Source organism: Nerophis lumbriciformis, linkage group LG13 (assembly GCF_033978685.3).
Source record: "Nerophis lumbriciformis linkage group LG13, RoL_Nlum_v2.1, whole genome shotgun sequence".
In the NCBI taxonomy this organism is placed as follows: domain Eukaryota; kingdom Metazoa; phylum Chordata; class Actinopteri; order Syngnathiformes; family Syngnathidae; genus Nerophis; species Nerophis lumbriciformis.
In genome coordinates, this window is record NC_084560.2 from 17,885,414 (window position 1) to 17,906,174 (window position 20,761).

The following is a 20,761-nucleotide window of genomic DNA, read 5'->3' on the forward strand; positions in this document are numbered from 1 at the left end:
CCATTGTATCCAATACAAAAAGCTCAGTTTTCATCGCAAAATTCCACAGTATTCTGGACATCTGTGTTGGTGAATCTTTTGCAATTTGTTTAGTGAACAATGGAGACTGCAAAGAAGAAAGCTGTAGATGCGATCGGTGTATTAGCGTCTGGTTACATCAACACAACCAGGACGACTTTGACTTGGATAGCAGACGCGCTATCCGACGCTAGCCGCCGACCGCATCGATGATCGGGTGAAGTCCTTCGTCGCTCCGTGGATCGCTGAAACGCAGGTGAGCTTCGGTGTTGATGAGCAGATGAGGGTTGGCGTAGGTGGAGAGCTAATGTTTTTATCATAGCTCTGTCGAGGTCCGTAGCTAAGTTAGATTCAACGGCGTCGTTAGCAACAGCATTGTTAAGCTTCCCCAGGCTGGAAAGCATTAACCGTGTAGTTACAGGTCCATGGTTTAATAGTATTGTTGATTTTCTGTCTATCCTTCCAGTCAGGGGTTTATTTATTTTGTTTCTATCTGCAGTTAAGCCCGATGCTATCACGTTAGCTCCGTAGCTAAAGTGCTTCACCGATGTATTGTCGTGGAGATAAAAGTCACTGTGAATGTCCATTTCGCGTTCTCGACTCTCATTTTCAAGAGGATATAGTATCCGAGGTGGTTTAAAATACAAATCCGTGATCCACAAAAGAAAAAGGAGAGAGTGTGGAATCCAATGAGCCCTTGTACCTAAGTTACGGTCAGAGCGAAAAAAGATGCGTCTTGCACTGCACTCTAATCCTTCACTCTCACGTTCCTCATCCACGAATCTTTCATCCTGGTTCAAATTAATGGGGTAATCGTCGCTTTCTCGGTCCCAATCGCTCTCGCTGCTGGTGTAAACAATGGGGAAATGTGAGGAGACTTTCAACTTGTGACGTCACGCTACTTCCGGTACAGGCAAGGCTTTTTTTTTATCAGCGACCAAAAGTTGCGAACTTTATCGTCGTTGTTCTCTACTAAATCCTTTCAGCAAAAATATGGCTATATCGCGAAATGATCAAGTATGACACATAGAATGGACCTGCTATCCCTGTTTAAATAAGAAAATTTCATTTCAGTAGGCCTTTAATTGAACAAAATTGCAGTCTAAAACACCACGTTTCAATAAAAACCATCACAAAATCTAGTTGCATATTACTGCGGATACAAAGTATTCAAGGCAGACGCGTTTTAGAGTGTATCAAGTAACAAACGCGTCTGCATCATTTAACTTACTGCCTCACTGGCTTTATGTAAACACTTTTTACTGTAACCACTAGGTGTCTCCAAATACAAATCCACACTTGACCTCAAAAGAATGCGTCCGTCTTAAGACTTGTGTTTTTCATACCTACCATAGTTCTCTTGAGTCATTTCACTTGATCAAACTTGTTCTAACTTTCCACACTACACAATAGTAAAAGTATTTGCTATGCTTCGTACTGATATGGGATTGTTATTGATATTAGCCAATACTCAAGATTCCAATATCTGTATCGTATCAGAAGTAAAAACAAAAAGTTGTTTTGGGACACCCCTATGTATACGCTACTCACAAAAAGTTTTGAGAAATTTGGCTTTCGTGGGAAAATTCCTAAAATGCTCGATAAACTATTAGAGGTAAATCTAACCTCCTTTAAACTTTTGACTGTATTACTTTTTGTACAACTTACTGTACCGTTGTGCAGCCTTTTGAGGCATTTCTGATTAAGGTCTATATAAATCAACTAATGATTTTATTGATTGATTGATTGATATGTCTGTGTGTGTATTGTACTGTATGTAGACACACTATATACATGTCTGTATATGTTCTATATCCCTTTATTGATTTAAAATTCATTTGTTGGACAATAGATAGTATAGTGACACGGCTTGTCATGTTTTTTGAAAAACATCACATAATATAAGATGTTTTTAGAAGCAATTGTAAAACCAAAAAATACAAAGGAGTCTGTTAAGTATGATGTATGGGGGAACACATATACTACAGAAAAGAGATATAAGGATTATTCCTAAAGCAGATTATCTAGAACACACTAACATAATATTTATTAATTCTGGTTTATAGAAACTACAGGAGCTGGTAAAGTTACAGACATTATGTGTTATGTTTAAGGCTAAAAGTAAAACATTACCAGCAAATTTACAAAAAATGTTTGTCATCACTTCTGAGAATGAAGAGCCTAGAAGAAAAGGTCATTTCAAACATCAGTATTCAAGGACAACTTTAAAACAAATGTGTATATTAGTGGTGGGGGTTAAACTATGGAATTCTCTTTACAATGAGATAAAAGATTGTAGAAATATATTCCAATTGAAAAATATATATAAAGACAGAACAATAAGATCATAAGGACAGCCGTAAGTGTTTACATTTTGCTTTGTATTTATTATTTTACTTATTTTTTGTCTGGTTTTGTATTTGTTTTGTATCATCCCGTGAGGTGTCTTACTTTTTTTGTTCGGTTTGTACTTCATGTAGTTTTGCACTTGTTGTTTTTTTGGTGTGTTTTTTGTTTGTTTTCATTATATTTGGATGTATTTGTTTGGTTTGTATGCTTGTGAATTTGGGCTGTCCATTAAGTAAGACTACTATCAAGTTAGTAATGTGTCATCAAAGAGTAAAAATGCATTTATTTTAATATGCATAATAACAAAAAGGGTAGTATTAAAAAAATTGATAGATGTTGATAGTCCAACACATTCTGACTGGTATACACAAACTATGGAGATGATATCAGTAGAAACAACTGCATTTAGTTGAGATAATAATGAGTCATATATTGGAATATGGGATCCATTGTTTTAACTATTAAATGAACCAAAAATATGACTTATTTTATCTTTGTGAAAAATATTGGACACAGTGTGTTGTCAAGTTTATGAGATGTGATGCAAGTGAAAGCCACTGTGACACTATTGTTTTTTTTGTTTATAAATGTCTGTAATGATAATGTCAATGAGGGATTTTTAGTCACTGCTATGTTGAAATTGTTACTAATAGTGATACTGTTGTTGATAATATTCATTTTCGTTTCACTACTTTTAGATTGTTCTGTGTCGTGTTTGTGTGTCCTCTCAATTGCTCTGTTTATTGCTATTCTGAATGTTGCTGGGCCGGGTTTGGTTTTGGAATTGGATTGCATTATTATGGTATTGTTGTGTAATGTTTTGTTGGATTGCTTAATAAACAAAACAAAAAAGTAAAACTACTTATAATGTGAAGGGGGCAGCGGTAAGGTCTATTCAGGTGTACTGGAAAGGAGGCTACGCCGGATAGTCGAATCTCGGATTCAGGAGGAACAGTGTGGTTTTCGTCCTGGTCGTGGAACTGTGGACCAGCTCTATACTCTCGGCAGGGTCGTAAGTCAGACACGTTTCCAGTGAGGGTTGGACTCCGCCAAGGCTGCCCTTTGTCACCGATTCTGTTCATAACCTTTATGGACAGAATTTCTAGGCGCAGTCAGGGCGTTGAGGGTATCTGGTTTGGTGGCTGCAGGATTAGGTCTCTGCTATTTGCAGATGATGTGGTCCTGATGGCTTCATCTGGCCAAGATCTGCAGCTCTCATTGGATCGGTTCGCAGCCGAGTGTGAAGCGACTGGGATGAGAATCAGCACCTCCAAGTCCGAGTCCATGGTTCTCCCCCCGGAAAAGGGTGTAGTGCCATCTCCAGGTTGGGGAGGAGATCTTGCCCCAAGTGGAGGAGTTCAAGTACCTCGGAGTCTTGTTCACGAGTGAGGGAAGAGTAGATCGTGAGATCGACAGGCGGATCGACAGGCGGATCGGTGCGGCGTCTTCAGTAATGCGGACGCTGTATTGATCCGTTGTGGTGAAGAAGGAGCTGAGCCGGAAGGCAAAGCTCTCGATTTACCGGTCGATCTACGTTCCCATCCTCACCTATGGTCATGAGCTTTGGGTCATGACCGAAAGGACAAGATCACGGGTACAAGCGACCGAAATGAGTTTCCTCCGCGGGGTGGTGGGTCTCTCCCTTAGAGATAGGGTGAGAAGTTCTGTCATCCGGGAGGAGCTCAAAGTAAAACCGCTGCTCCTCCACATCGAGAGGAGCCAGATGAGGTGGTTCGGGCATCTGGTCAGGATGCCAACCGAACGCCTCCCTAGGGAGTTGTTTAGGGCACGTCCGACCGGTAGGAGGCCACGGGGAAGACCCAGGACACGTTGGGAAGACTATCTCTCCCGTCTGGTCTGGGAACGCCTCGGGATCCCCCGAGAGGAGCTGGACGAAGTGGCTGGGGAGAGGGAAGTCTGGGCTTCCCTGCTTAAGCTGCTGCCTCCGCGACCCGACCTCGGATAAGCGGAAGAAGATGGATGGATGGATGGATGGATGGGGCAGGAAATATAAGATTTTCTTCATCCTGTTCCTTCTCAAGCATAGGTGTGTAAATATGTGTTTTGTTGCTAAAGTTTAATTGTCTATTGATCAAATATGCACATCAATGAAGGAGATAAATAAAAACATGTTTATGTAGGTCTTTGTTATCTAAATTTAAATTATTTTTTACTTGTACTTATAGTGTTTTTGGACTACAATATATGTATTTTGTGTGCTACAATCGTTTTTCACTTCTAATTACTGTTAATATGTATTTAACATTACAGCAATTGTATTGCACACTGTACTTCCCCTGACACCACAAGGTGGCGCAAGTTTCCACAAACGTCTCCATAGCCAGGCAGCAACGACCAAAGATTAACTTACATAACCGTTCATGTAAGACGAAACGAATGCCACATATTTGTGCGATCTGGTGATGTAATCAGTATTTAGTTATGTTATTTAGCAAATTAAGTTTAACTCGGTGTCTATATAGGACAGTTCCGTGCCGTGTGGGCTCGGACATTGAGTGACGTCAGTGAGCTGACGTGTCACGTGATCAGCCCCTCCCCCTGCGTGAATCCATAGAAGTCTGCTGTAAAATGGATGTCAAGCTGGAGGTCGGATTCCCTAAATTATTTCTTGATTATGCATATGGTTGCATGTCGGTAGCAGTGACGCCATCGCCGCGCTTTGACGTGAACTATCGCGTTATACTCCTTTCAACTTTGCTCTTTGTGCTCGCGTTGCAGGCGGTGGTCGGAACTAGCAGGCTAGCTTGCTAGCTAGTTAGCATTAGCACTGTCGTGCAGTCGTGTGCTTGATATATTTAGTGCGCGAATACATGACCGTGTTTAAAACGCACACTTTGAAAGATAACGCTTTGTCGGATTAAAACTGATTTTCGTGTTGAAGTAAAACGAGTTGAACGCTTTTAAAAAATCGACGGGCCTCGCTATGCTGCATACACTGTAGGAGCTAGTAATCAAACACCTCGTTTCCCGCCGTTGTGCCAAAAAGTGATTCGCTGTTTTTCCCGCTGTTGTGCCAAAAAGTGATTCCCTGTAAACAGCACAGTATGTACTTTATTATCGAATATCAAACTCTTTCAGGGTAATCGATTAATTCATGCACGTATGAGATGTGTCAATTTGAAAATTGTACGTTGAATCCCTTTTTGGCAAACAATACATTGATGTATAATGAATACATCCACTTTATTAATATTTATTATGTGCATTAAGATAGAACTGGTAATATTGTATGTGGCTTCTTAACAAGAAAGGGGTTTTAGCACATCAATATTGGATCAATAATAGTCCGTCAAAATTGATTGAAACTTGTATTAGTAGATTGCACAGAAGAGTACATATTCCGTACAATTGACCACTAAATGGTAACACCCGAATAAGTTTTTCAAATTGTTTAAGTCGGGGTCCACGTTAATCAATTCATGGTACAAATATATACTATCAGCATAATACAGTCATCACACAAGTTAATCATATTTTTAGACCATGTCACGATATATATCTCGATATTTTGCTTTAGCCTTGAATGAACACTTGATGCATATAATCACACAATTGATTGGATGATTCTATGTGTCTACATTAAAACATACTTGTTCATACTGCATTAGTATATGCTCATTTTAAACGTTCATGCAAAGAGGGAAATCACAACTAAGTCAATTTACCAAAACTGTATTTATTAAACCGTTATTAACCCGTGGCACAAACATTCATGTCATTTCCAAAACAGAAAGTGCAAGATTGTCAGAGACATTTTAAAAGAAGCTATTAGTGCACTTTTGTGCATGATGTCACTAAGATGACATATCAAAACAACACTAAATTAAAGTGCACTTTTTGTACAGAACGCCACTACAATATTATAAAACAAGTAAAGTGCACTTTGTGCATGATGTTTCAATAACTGTCAAATTAATATGAGCTGCATAATAGGAAATCAAATAGTGTATTGATCTGTGATCTGATTGGCTATCGCAACTGTCTATCAACTCTATGTATTCTCAAATTCATCCGCTAACAGTCCTGATGAGTATCCAATCACAGGACGCGTAAACGTCACGTTTAACGTGAGGCCATCCAGAAGACCTTACTGACAACAACTCGTGATCTGATTGGCTACTGCAACTGGCTATCAACTGTATGTTCCCGTTCACTTACAGTGCACAGACGCCCGCATTATTGATTCTGAAGGCTCTTAGCAGATTTGGTACAGCATCAATCAATCAAAGTTTACTTATATAGCCCTAAATCACGAGTGTCTCAAAGGGCTGCACAAGCCACAACGCATGGGTTGTGCATAAGCTGGCTGAATTCTGATTGGATACAAATTAAAACTAAAAACAACAGCACTGGAAGAAGCATAATATGACATGAAGATAATATGAATAAGATATTTAGGGAAAGTAAATAAAAAAAATAATTGTATCTTTAATTGTGATCATGATTTCTGGTTATGTTAGGCCAGCAGAGAAGGCCTTGCTGGTCCTGATGGCACACCACTGGTATTACTAAATATGTATTTTTATTTACATTCACCGGCCACAACATAAGGAGCACAAGTACAGTCAAATACTATTCAGTTGTGCTATAAATCCAGCAGTTTAAGAGTGGCACTGTCATATAGTCATTTAAAAACAGTGGAGGTGAAAACTTAATATGTATCATGCTGATTTTTTTAGATATTTTTATTTTGTCACTCAAACATGCTACATATCACTGATTATGATGCAATGTGTACTACAGCTACAATAATAAACATGTCTTATTTATGGTGGTAACCAAGTATGAGCATCATGTGGCTGATGAGGGTTAAAACGTCCAAACGCTTCAAGCACAAAAATGATCCAACAACACGAATGCAGCAATTACCTAACGCTACAAATGCCAAAAATAAATGCTGCATATTCACGGAACAAAGCGAAAGCTTGCCATGCTCTCAGGGAAGCCGGACCTGAGGGAGTGTTAAACACTTAGCCACAATATTTTACAGTATTACGGACCGCAGCTGATGTACGTAGTTAAAGACCAAGTGTTTACAGCTAGACATTTAAAATAAATGTTATTTCCACTCTGGGCATCGTGGCTTTAAAGATGGACATCCCACACGTCGGCTTCCCTGGGAGCTTGGCAAACTTCTGTTTTGGATAATATCTGTGTTTGGAGCATTTGGATGTCGCTGCGCGTTTTCTCCTATTGTCCACCGTACTTATGTGGTCATTTTTGGTACAGCTATTTTATTGGATCTTACTTGTGAACCGTGAGTGATGAAATTGTATAACAATACAATGCATGTTCATGAGTGTAGTTAAAGGTTTTTCATTGTGTTGTTAAACATGCAGGACTGTGATTCGAAAGAACCCGAGCAGCTTCGGAAGCTGTTTATTGGCGGCCTGAGCTTTGAAACCACAGAGGAGAGTTTACGGGCCCATTTTGAGGAATGGGGTACACTCACAGACTGCGTGGTATGTTTTAAGTGTGTAATTGATCTAATTGCTTGCATAAGGAAAATACTACAGTTTGGTTACTGAATTTCTATGGACAGTAGTTACATTTTCTGTGTTTTGTTACACTGTTTTTCAGGTGATGAGAGACCCCGGCAGCAAGCGGTCAAGATGCTTTGGCTTTGTGACCTACTCCTCTGTGTTGGAGGTTGACGAGGCAATGAAAGCAAGGCCTCATAAAGTAGATGGTCGAGTTGTTGAACCCAAGAGGGCCATGTCCAGAGAGGTACCCCAAGTGCACCACAGGAACACACATGGGTGTACACGTGCGCCTGTTGTTCATTCCTCTTGTTATAGGACTCCAATAAACCAGGGGCTCATCTGACAGTGAAGAAGATATTTGTGGGCGGTATCAAGGAAGACACTGAAGAGCACCATATCCGAGACCATTTCAAGAAATATGGAACAATCGAATGCATCGAAGTCATGGAGGAGCGCTCCACCGGAAAAAAGAGAGGATTCTGCTTTGTCACTTTTGATGATCATGACACTGTAGACAAAATTATCGGTAAGTGATGACCGACTTAGCTCGCTATCTGCCGTTCCAATGGATGTGGTGAATATCTCCATTTGTACCATGCAGCTCAGAACTACCACACCATCAACTCGCACAATTGTGAAGTCAGGAAAGCGCTGTCAAGGCAAGAAATGAATGTGTTGTCCAATAACAGGGGTAAGCACACATTCCACTAGATCAGGGGTCTGAAACCTTTACTTTCAAAAAAGCTGTTGTTGCCCCTCTTCCACGAAACAAAAAATGGTATGAAGCCACAAAACATAACAAGTCAGTGTATGTTTTGGTCATTGAATTTTCTTTTCATTGATGGTAATTGAAAAATAAAAACTTTTTTTTTTTTTTTTTTTTTTTACTGAAACATTTAATTGAAAAACAACGCATTCTTTTTTTTAGTGTCAAAGAGTACCGTAGTAAATCCATCCATTCATGTTTTACCGCTTGTCCCTTTTGGGGTCGCAGCGGGTGCTGGAGCCTATCTCCGCTGCATTCATCTTTAAAAAAGAAGACTTTAATTTTAGATTTCCATATAAAAAAATTAATATCAGATGTTGGAAAAACATATGTTTTTCATATTCCAAAACCAAACGTTGCTAACATGCTGGCTGGCATGTAGGAAAAATGCTGGTGTTATGCTGCGTTTATATATAAAACACATGGACATGATCATTTGATCTGTCTGATACAACACTACTGTTTTTTTTTTTTTTTCAGGTCAGTCCCGGCGGTCTTGTCCTTGCTTAGCAAATTTTTAGTTTTGGTCTGTTTTTTTCGTTTGGCCTGACTCATGATTTTCATTGTTACACCTATATTAAAGATACCATGAAAATTTAACCATTTAGATGTAGTTATTGATTTGACACAAAAATCTGCATTTTTTTGTTTTGTTTAATTTTTTTAATTTAAAAATAAAAATCAGATAAACTAATCTTTTTGTTTTTCAATTCCTATTCAAGAGAGAGAATTCAATAACCAAAACATACACTGACCCAGACCTTATGTATTTAAAAAAAAAAAAAAAGGTTTTAATCTTTTTTGTTTTTTAATTTTACTGGCAAAATAATCAACATTTTCTTTAGAGATTTTTCTGTTTTGGTATTAATGGATAAGCACAGAAGAAGCCACCGTCTCTCTCGCTGCACACACCGACTACCCCTCACCTTTCTTTGCCTTCCTTGCACTCATCCAATCACCAGTCAGGACTCAGCCTGTACACATTCTCACAGATAGTCGGAAATTATAGAACTATTTTACAAATTGCAGATTTTCCTTACAGCGATGTTAAAAAAAAATCTTTAGGGGAGGCTCAAAGAAGGTTTGCAGACCCCTGTACTAGGTCATTCATATAGTCCGCTTTGTACACTGTCTGCTAACTTAAATATGACTGCCATCTTTGTTTTAGGAAGGAGTGGAGGCTCTAGTAACTTCATGGGCAGAAGTGATAACTTCGGAAGTGGTGGAAACTATGGTCGAGGTGAGTAGCATATAAATCCTTTACATAAAAAATTACTTGCAACTTGAAAGTTCCTACGGTATCATTCTTCTTTCTTGCCCTTGTCAAGTAATACACAAAATAAATAAAAAAAAGTTGTCCCCACATACCGTAATGAAATTTCGAAGACAAAGTTTTAGAAACGCCCCAACATTGTTCAACCAATCAGTCAACCCCTCAATAGTTCCTGCAGGAACTTTTAAAGTTTACCTAGTGACTACAAACCAAATTAGTTCTTGGTGGAACATTATTTACCTGGTTAGTTTTTGGATATTTCATTTTACCATGGTAAATAGGAAAGTTCCTGTAAAAGGGCCTCACAATGCTACTAAATGATAAATGGGTTATACTTGTATAGCGCTTTTCTACCTTCAAGGTACTCAAAGCGCTTTGACAGTATTTCCACATTCACCCATTCACACAAAATACAGTATTTAGCATTGTTTCTCAAATGAGGTAATTTTCCAGGAAATAACACATTATAATCTGTTTTTATTTGAATAGCTTAGTATTGCACAATAACAAGGTACCTTAAGGACAAATTATATAAGTAAGGGGTCCTTACGCCATCTTTCCATCAGTTTGCGGGTCCTTGGCCTGGAAAACTTTAAAGACCTCTGCTTTGGACTCCAACACACATTGTCTTAAATAACGAGGGTAATTAATTTTGAAGATATTCCTCCCTTTTTAACATTACTTACCAACGAAAAGAGTAAAAATGAATTAATTTGTTAATATTGAGATGTGAAAATTGTTAACCATTGTTATTAGTTTAATATAACAACATGACAAAATTCTACCTCAACATTTAATCTGACAACGGTTGTTGAGGCGGCAAAACATGCCCAGAGTTGATCCTTGGGCGTTTGCTGTGTTTATCAGCGATATGACATGTGATGTGATGTCATTCATCACTACAGTCATCTTTTGCAAGTGTCAACAGTTCAAAGAAAAAGCAAAACACATGACGAATCATTTTACATTTACTGAACTCCACAATTTTAAATTGAGTCACTTTAAGTGAAGCAGTGTTCCACTGGGATTAGTGTACACTTTTCAGTTGAACATAATTAGTTGTTATGAGCTCTAAAATCCACGCCTTCACAATGTTTTGTTTATTCTCAATGCATGTTCTCTCTCTTTGGCTTTTCAGGTGACTATGGTGGAGGACGAGGTGGATATGACGATTTTGACGGTAAGTCATTGTAAGAAAGAACAATGGCTTACATAGTATAGGGATGCCCAGATTATAGATTTTGACTGCCAAATCATGGTCTTGAGTAATCACGGTTTTACGGTTGTCATGCATTGATTAATTTCACATTTACAAAATGACAGGCATTTCTTAGAAATGTTGATGTTTATTCCTGTCGCTAATAACAGTAATCAAATAACATAATGACAGTACAAAATAACAAACGTTAAAGATGTAGATAATGGGTTTCACCATGTAAAGTGCTTTGAGTCTCTAAATGCGCTATATGAATATAATTCATTTCACTAGTTGTCAGGTATTGTCATTAACTGTCATCGATGCCTATTTATTAGTTTTAATAATCTATTGAATGCAGTGTTAATAAGTGGAATTCACTTATCTGATGTGGGATCTGAGCCAAGGATGTTATTGTGGCTTGTGCAGCCCTTTGAGACACTTGTGATTAAGGGCTATATAAATAACCTTTGATTGATTGACATAATTAGATCTCATGGTATAGTGCTGTTATTCTAAAAGATCCTGATGTTAGTATTGAACACATCATAATTAAATTATATACATTATACATTATACATCCATAAATGTGGACGCATGTGAAAAAGTGCAATATATTTATCTGTACAGTAACCTATTTATTTATTTATATATGCACCTTATTGCTTTTTTATCCTGCACTACCATGAGCTTATGTAACGAAATTTTGTTCTTTTCTGTACTGTAAAGTTCAAATTTGAATGACAATAAAAAGGAAGTCTAGTCTATTTTACACTTGCTATATATTAACTTACAATGCTTATAGTTAATTCAAGACCGACAGGAGCAAACAATCTCTAATATTAAACGGTCACTGAATGAAGCCCTCGACAGGAGTACCGTGCTTTTTGTTTACACTAAACTGACTCAACGCTAAGCTACTAATTGTAAGTTACACGTTTATATTCAACTCTTTACCAACTAAATTTTTCATTAAGTAACTTGCCACTAACCTAATTTACTTTTACTTTAGCACTTAAAGCTGGGTGGTGATCCCGCAAATGCTGCACCATTTTGTACGTATTAGACAATTTAGCTGCAACTTTCTTTAGGCCGGTTTTGCTAATGGATGACCCATTGTCTTAAAATGACTTCCTTTTAATTTTTTAAGATTCTGAAATGTTCCCACACTGACTTCAGCTTTTTTTGGGTGGGAACAGTTCGCTGCTTTGTTTTACTGACATTTTTAAGATGATGTAGCATACTAGCGTGTCTCTCGATTAGTGTGTACACCACTGGTGTAACTTTGTTTTTGTTAAGTGCAGGTTATGCCGATAATAACGTACCAGCAAAATGTCCATGTAAGGACTGAAACACGCAGTGTAGTGGAGCCTGTGAAATTTAACAACTGATGTTTTAAATCACGGTTAATTATAAAACTGGTTATCGTTGCATCCCTACTAAGGTTGACAAGCGTGTTTGAATGTCCTGATTGTAGGTCCTAGTGGAAATTATGGAGGAGGACAAGGAGGTTATGGAGGTCGGTCCAACTATAGAAGTGGAAGTCCTGGGTATGGCAATCAGGGTGGTGGATATCGTGGTGGCTGTGATGGAGGAAACGATGGAGGTAAACTTTTCAATTGTCACCAGAATATCACAATGTGACTTCAAGAGAATGGCGCTGTATTAATCACTATTAAATAACCACCTTATCTAACGTCAGGTTACAGAGGGGGTGGAAATTACAATGATTTTGGAGGCTATGGTAGTGGCCGTCAGTCCAGCTATGGGCCCATGAAGGGAAACAGTTTAGGAGGCAGAAACTCAGGTGGACCATATGGAGGTAAGTGCTCCGCCCCGTTGTGTCTTGATTTAGTAATCATATCAGAACTTAGTCAAATATTTTATACTCAGGCGGCTATGGCTCTGGAGGAAGCAGCGGCGGTGGTGGCGGTGGTGGATATGGATCACGGCGCTATTAGATATTATGTCGGTAAGTTGTGATGGGCTCTCACAGCAACCTTTGTAGCAGAGTACAGAGTGAGTCCATGCAAGTGCAGAATAACTGTTTGTTTTATCCTGTATCCATTCAACAGGCTTCAGTTCTTACGATGAGCAAAGGAATTGTCAGGAAAGCTGCAGGTTACATTGAGGCTGAAAGCATTAGAGCAACACACAAGTCAGACAGCTAACTGGGACATGTTTATTGAAGAAGGACTGTACATTATAATGAAGACATGATTCCCTGATCTTATTGTCATAGATGTTTGCCTGCGAAGCAACTTTTCCCCTTTGTGCGTCTGAGGTGATGCGTATCGTGCTTGCGGTGTCAGGGGTTAAGCATAATTTGCTTTTTTTTATCTACGCTAAAGACCGCATTGTTTCATATGGTTTAGCTTTCTGTTGATCAAAGTCTTTTTAACCTGGTTCTTGTCACTTAGCACAGTTGAGTTAGACCCCTTACAATTGTGTTGGAAAAATCCTTTCTATGTTTTTGATTGTGTGTATGTGTGAAGCCCAGTAACACAGGTCCCTCAAAGAAATTAAGATTAGGGAACTGTAGTCTGTTCAAATATTTCCATCAGCTGACAAGATCAAATAAAATTGTTTTATAAAGTAACATGAGGATCAGTGCGTCATGAGTATGTGTTAGAGTACCATATGTATGCATTTATGGACAAGGGAATTGTGGGTAGCCCTCGGCCATCCATCCCCTTTGTGTTGCGCAATGTATGATAATAGGAGCCACAATCGCCTGCAGCATCGCTAGTGTGGAAGATGCAGATGGCGGTCAGACAGCACGTCTTCAGCGCCAGCACAGTGGACCAGTCAGCATTGTGACAGAGAGAGAAGGGAAGAGGAGGCAGCATGGAACACAACACCAACATGGAGGAAGCTTGCAGTGTCACGCCTGCTAGTGAGCTATCTGCTAGCGAACGAAAGACTAGTTCCTGGACAGGTGGGGGGAGATCCTGTTGAGTCAGACATATTGAAGTTTACCTACAAATACCATAGGTTTGAGACTTGCAAAGGGAGCGAGTGTCACACGAAAGCTGACCTTTTTAAGAGGGAGCAGGTAAGAGTAACAACTTTGCTTGATTTACAGATGTGGGACGAGGCATTCTTGCTGAAAATCTGTAAAGGCGCAATAACATGGAAGGGTCTGGATGGGTAAGACTTATTTTTCCAAATATTATCCAAGGTTGCACATATTGTCATTTACCTACACTTGACAACAGGTACAACTAGGAAGTTGTTGTTTTTTAACTAAGGCTGTCAAAGTTAACGCGTTAACTATCATTTCCTTTAACGGCGCTAATTATTTTGATGTGTGATTGTGTACGAATCTTGTCTAACCCTCGGTCCATTCCGTAGCGTGAGAATGTGAATCTGGGTTGAGCTACATGCCATAAAAATGGTGAGGTGAAAACAGAAAAGGGTTCATTATGGAAAGCCCAGATCCAAAGCCATATCAAGTCGTTCTCCCGTCACAGCCATCACTGGAGCCAATGCCTGCTGGAGCGCTTGCATTCAGAGAGGTGGAGCTTTGCTTTTGTGTTTGGTGCATTGATAACATTAAATGTAGAATGTTACTGTAACCGCTTTAGTAAGATGAGATGAAGCTCAGCAGAAAGGAAAGACTGTTGGCAGGAAGTCAAGAGGCACTTTTTTATTGCCAGGTCCATTGTCAAAACACGTCAAGCGGGCCCAGCTCTACGTAGGGAAAAGAGGGGGCAGAGCCCCCTCACATAAATGTCTTGTCCCCGCAAATCAAAATGTTTGAAGTTGAGAAATTACATTTTAATAAACGCACAAAATGTATATATTTGACAAGTTGACAAAATTATCCGCAGTAGCGTAGAAATCCACTGAAAAAGGAACACGCTACAACACTCGTATGTTATCATCTTCCCTCTTCTCGGTCTTTCGGCTCAGAGGCTCTGCAAGTCCGTGCGCACACAAAGACACACACGCCCCTCCCCGCAGCCCTCAGTAAACCAGTGGCGACAAATTTAAAACGAGAAAAGTTGTCAGAAACAAAATCCAATCATATTTAGTATCGTCTTGTAAATTAGTGGGCCAAATTCGTAATATACCCAATCACAGTTCTTTAATAGCGTACAATATGAGAGAGGGTGGGGGTTAGCGACAAAGGAGAGCCTATCAGGTGCTTTTCATTGTCAAATAAGTAAGTTTAAATTTCTCACCGGCGGCGCCTAAACAAAACGGTGTGTATTTAAAGTGTTCTACATTGTAATAAGTGAACACCTTAGCAAGTGAAGAGGACACAATTTACTTTTGTCGCAATATGATGCCATCAGCAGGTGAGCCATCGTTTGGGACATCTGCACAACTGTACCGGTAAGTTAAAGCGGTGTGTGTTTGCTGCTTCAGGTGCTTTGTCGAAATAAGCTGTATAATCAAAAAGAGCAACAGTTGCTAATCCTGTATAAACGGTGATGAAAACAAGTATGTAGGCTACCATAATTTCCCCACGCTGTAATTTTCTACATGCCTTGCTTTCTGTTCGTTAATATACAATGTGAACCTTCTCACGCTGAAAGTGTTTACATGCTTACTGGTCAGAGAACACAATGAAATAAATAGAATAAAAAAAAAAAACAAGGGGAAATGTTGACTCCCTATTAGTTGGTACAGTAAAACACAACTTGAAAAGAAACTAGTCTAGAGTGTAGGCAGTGCTATTAAGTTTATCTTTGTGTGTCTGTGAGAGAGAGAAAATGGGTGAAGAATGCAGAAACTTTGAGGCATAATTGAGCTGACCTGAGGATAAACTAGTTTGAGGAGAATTTTTTGTATTATTCGTAAGACTGCTGTACCTTTCCATTTTGTTAATATTGACTGTTGTGTGCGAAGTCCTACTAAAAGTTAAATTTAGTTTAAGAATTATGCCATCAAATGAAGATAAATGTTGCGATAGTTGATAAAATGTAGATAAAGGATAATTTATTTATTTTACTTTTATTTTTTAGTTTCCTCCTGAGAGAATACCACCTCTTTGTGGTTAAGAGCTACCAGCGGGAGCTTAGTTTTCAAATGAGACGCCCAAGTTGAACAGGTGTGAAGGTGCAGGCCTGACAAAGTGTAATCCTATTCTTCAGGTTGGAGTTGGACACAGGTCCTGATTTACTAAAGGTTTGCGTGTACTAAAACATGTGCAAACTTGATAGTAGATCAACTTTGCATGTGCTAAGTTTGTGCAAAGTAGATTGCGTCTCTTAAGTGAGCAAGCAGAATAAGACGCGCAATCTGTGTCTCTGTCTTCATTAATATTCAAAATATATGTTGATCATCAAAATGCCCACAATACTGGGAGGAGAAAATTCAAATATAATTAGCACACTCAATGTGATTTATCAACACTTATTACTGTTTTGCGAGCACTATTTTGCGTTTTATTTTGTAACTGGGCAAACTGACAGTTCCACACACGGCTGCAGGATCAGTGCTTGTGCTGCACAGACGATGGACAGACAAGAATCCTCCATCCTACGTGTGTGTCAACATTTTTGGATTTTAGAAATATCGTCTATTCAAGAACATAATTTTATAGCTGCTAGGGGAATTAAGGGGCTGATTAAAACTAATTCAATTGATGCGTTTTGGTGTCCTTTTGTATTTTTTTTAATGACTTGTATTTTTCCACATAGAATATATATTATTAAAATATTTCTTTATATGAAAAAAAACTTCTTGAAATATGCATTTTTGCGTAATGGGTGGACTAAGTGCAGCCTCTCTCCCATGCACCTTCAGTGGTAAAAGAGAGAAAAAAGTGGTGTCAATGTACAGTAGATGCACTGCACTACTGCTTCTAAAAAATGCCCATAAAATGTGGTAAATGTCTCAAGTATGTTTGAAAACATAGCAAAATGCAACAGGTAGCAGCATGATAACATGAACGTGCAGTAAATGAGTGTCTCCATGGTGATGCACCATATAGTACACGCAAAACCCTCATTTAAATAAGGCGGTCTGTACCACTTTACAATTGCACATGCAGTATTAGTAAATCACACGCAACACGCCCACTAATAATACGCGGTATTTTATAGATTCCTCATGTTTAGCACAGGGTTTTGGGATCTTAGTACATCAGGCCCATACTGTAGATCAGTGTTTTTCAACCTTTTTTGAGCCAAGGCACATTTTTTGCGTTGAAAAAATCCGGAGGCACACCACCAGCAGAAATCATTAAAAAACAAAACTCAGTTGACAGTAAAAAGTCGTTGTCACAATTGTTGGATATGACTTTAAACCATAACCAACCATGCATCACTATAGCTCTTGTCTCAAAGTAGGTGTACTGTCACGACCTGTCACATCACACCGTGACTTATTTAGAGTTTTCCTGTGTGTAGTGTTTTAGTTCTTGTCTCCCGCTCCTAAAATTGGTGGCTTTTTCTCTTTTTTTGGTATTTTCTTGTAGCAGTTTCATGTCTTCCTTTGAGCGATATTTCCCGCATCTACTTTGTTTTAGCAATCAAGAATATTTCAGTTGTTTTTATCATTCTTTGTGGGGACATTGTTGGTTGTCATGTCATGTTCGGATGTACTGTACATTGTGGACGCCGTCTTTGCTCCACAGTAAGTCTTTGCTGTCGTCCAGCATTCTGTTTTTGTTTACTTAGTAGCCAGTTCAGTTTTAGTTTCGTTCTGCATATGCTTCTCTAAACTTCAATGCCTTTTCTTAGGGGCACTCACCTTTTGTTTATTTTTGGTTTAAGCATTAGACACCATTGTGCCTTCACACTGCCTCCCGCTGTTTCCGACATCTACAAAGCAATTAGCTACCTGCTGCCACCTACTGATATGGAAGAGTATTACACGGTTACTCTGCCGAGCTGTAGACAGCACAGACACTCAACAACACATCATTTGCAGACTATGTTTCCTGGTTTGCAAAAAACATTTTTAACCCAAATAGGTGAAATTAGATAATCTCCCACGGCACACCAGACTGTATCTCACAGTGGTGGAAAAACACTGCTGTAGCGAACAACCAAATTCTATGAAGAAAGCAATGTTACTACTGTATTAGCACAGAAGAAAAGTGCTGGAGCATAATGGAGCAGCATGTACATATGATGGCTCTTTCACATTTCTCACTGCCCTCTCACATATACCCGCCTCATATATGACTGCCTCTTCTCAAATCAATCAAACACTTCCGGCTTCAAAATAATAGCGCTATGTGTCACATCCGGTTTAGCTACACTGCTTGGCACTCAGCATCAAGGGTTGGAATTGGGGGTTAAATCACCAAAATGATCCCGAGCGCGGCTCTCCCAGGGAGTGAACATGGGGATGGGTCAAATGCAGAGGATAATTTCACCACACCTAGGGTGTGTGTGACTATCGTTGGGACTTTAACTTTAACCAACCAAAATGAAAAATAGCTTACATTACGTCCATGCTTTGTCAAAAATATTTGGTAATGTAATCTATGATTATTGGCAGGCTCAAATATTGTGTATATTCATTTATAACATGTTCTGGTTGCTAGTCCTCAATTGCAGAATGAATCGCGTGCAAATATTACATTTTATTAATACTGTAGATACAAAAGGTTGTGTATGAATGGGTGAATGTAAAATTTAAAAATAAGTGTCAAAGCGCTTTGAGTACCGTATTTTTCGGACTATAAGTCGCTCCGGCGTATACGTCGCACCGTCCGAAAATGCACAATAAAGAAGGAAAAAAACATATATAAGTCGCACTGGAGTATAAGTCGCATTTTTGGGGGAAATTTATTTGATAAAACTCAACACCAAAAATAGACATTTGAAAGGCAATTTAAAATAAATAAAGAATAGTGAACAAAAGGCTGAATAAGTGTACGCCATTTGACGCACAAATAACCAACTGAGAACATGCCTGGTATGTTAACGCAACACATCATGGCAAGAGTCATTCAAATAACTATAACATATAGAACATGCTATATGTTTACCAAACAATCTGTCACTCCCGATCGCTAAATCCGATGAAATCTTTTTCCTCGGTGTCGCCTTCGGTATGCCCCGCTAGAGTCCTTTCTTTCTGCTGCTCGATTGCTGTTCTCTGCAGCATATTTCACTACGTCCAGCTTGTAATCTGCAATATATGATTTCCTTTTCGGTGCCATTTTAGTTCAGTCCTTCTCAGTTTTTATAAGTTGCCGCGATTGTTGATGTGATCCATTTTAATAGCTCCGGCAGTAGCGTATAGCATATAGCAGTTAGCATATCATGGCCCACAATACACTTCTGCCATGACCCGCCCCCGCCGAATTCTTATTGGTTGGCGTGTGGGTGACGATTGCTGACATTTTCTTCGTCGCTCACACGAATGAGCTAAATAATATTATTTGATATTTTACAATAATGTGTTCATAATTTCACACATAAGTCGCTCCGGAGTATACGTTGCACCCACGGCCAAACTATGAAAAAAAACCTCGATTTATAGTCCGAAAAATACGGTACCTTGAAGGTAACAAAGCGCTATACAAATATAACCCATTTACATTGTCATGCAACATCATGAATACCATTAACTTGTGCAACACATAATGTCCAAAATATCAGAAGCATAAATTCAGGTAGAAATGTCATAGATTACATTACCCAACATATTTGACAATCAAATCATGATCGTAACAACCCACGGTTTGTGTTATTAATGTGCAAAACTGGTATTTAAACACAGAAGTGTAGCTCCTTTAAATGCAAGTGCTCCTACAGCAGGAATTGATTGATTGATTGATTGATTTAGACTTTTATTAGTAGATTGCACAGTACAGTACATATTCCGTACAATTGACCACTAAATGGAAACACCCGAATAAGTTTTTCAACTTGTTTAAGTCGGGGTCCGCGTTAATCAATTCATGGTCATTAAAACTCTGTCAGGGATACACCAGCGCACTGCAGGTATTTTTTATTGTCATTAAAAGCGTGTTTATGTCCGTTTTGTGTTGAGCTATTTAAAAAAAGCATAAAGTTTAATCATTAAAGCAAACAAATTGTCCAGACATTTTTTTTAATTATCCGTCTATGGTACACTTACTAATGCTGAAACTTTACGTGTGTCTGTGATTAATTTCGAGTTAACTATGAAAAATGCGATTAAATATTTTAATCATTTGACAGCCCTATATTATATATATACGGCCCTGTATGTGTGTGTGTGTGTGTGTGTGTGTGTGTGTGTATATATATATATATATATATATATATATATATATATATATATAATGTGTAAGTGTATATATATATATACACACATAGGGCTGTTGAATGTTTAATCTGATCACATTTTGGAATTTGGATCAACCATGATTAATCACAGGTAATTATTTAAAATTAACTTAAAAAGCACCCCCCGCAACCCCGAAAGGGACAAGCGGTGTAAAATGGATGGACAGACCCCAATATTTGTACACAAATGCAATTGTAACATTTTTAAACATTTTACTTGAATGCATGTCATTTATTTGCACAAAAGGTGTTAACAGTTTAATCTAAAGTTCTTTTAGGCTGTATTTTCCGAGTGAAATTTGCCAACGGCCACACCAGTTGGAGTCTCCTCACTCATTTTCGTACTGACACATGCGTTGATCCGATCTCTGACCATATAGCGGTTAAGGTAAAAGAGCTTGTACGGTCAAAATA

The 20,761-nt window shown here is 38.7% G+C and overlaps 1 protein-coding gene across 1 annotated transcript; it reads left to right on the top strand.

The window, feature by feature from the left end:
- Positions 1–4,884: 4,884 nt before the first annotated feature.
- On the top strand, positions 4,885–13,704 carry hnrnpa3 (heterogeneous nuclear ribonucleoprotein A3). Its single transcript, XM_061971582.1, has 11 exons — positions 4,885–4,974; positions 7,728–7,850; positions 7,969–8,115; positions 8,187–8,397; positions 8,473–8,562; positions 9,806–9,877; positions 11,049–11,090; positions 12,583–12,711; positions 12,808–12,927; positions 12,999–13,077; positions 13,181–13,704. Exons 1-10 carry the CDS (start codon positions 4,957–4,959, stop codon positions 13,064–13,066), a joined length of 1,020 nt encoding a protein of 339 aa, XP_061827566.1. The 5' UTR covers positions 4,885–4,956; the 3' UTR covers positions 13,067–13,077; positions 13,181–13,704.
- The last annotated feature ends 7,057 nt before the right edge of the window (positions 13,705–20,761 follow it).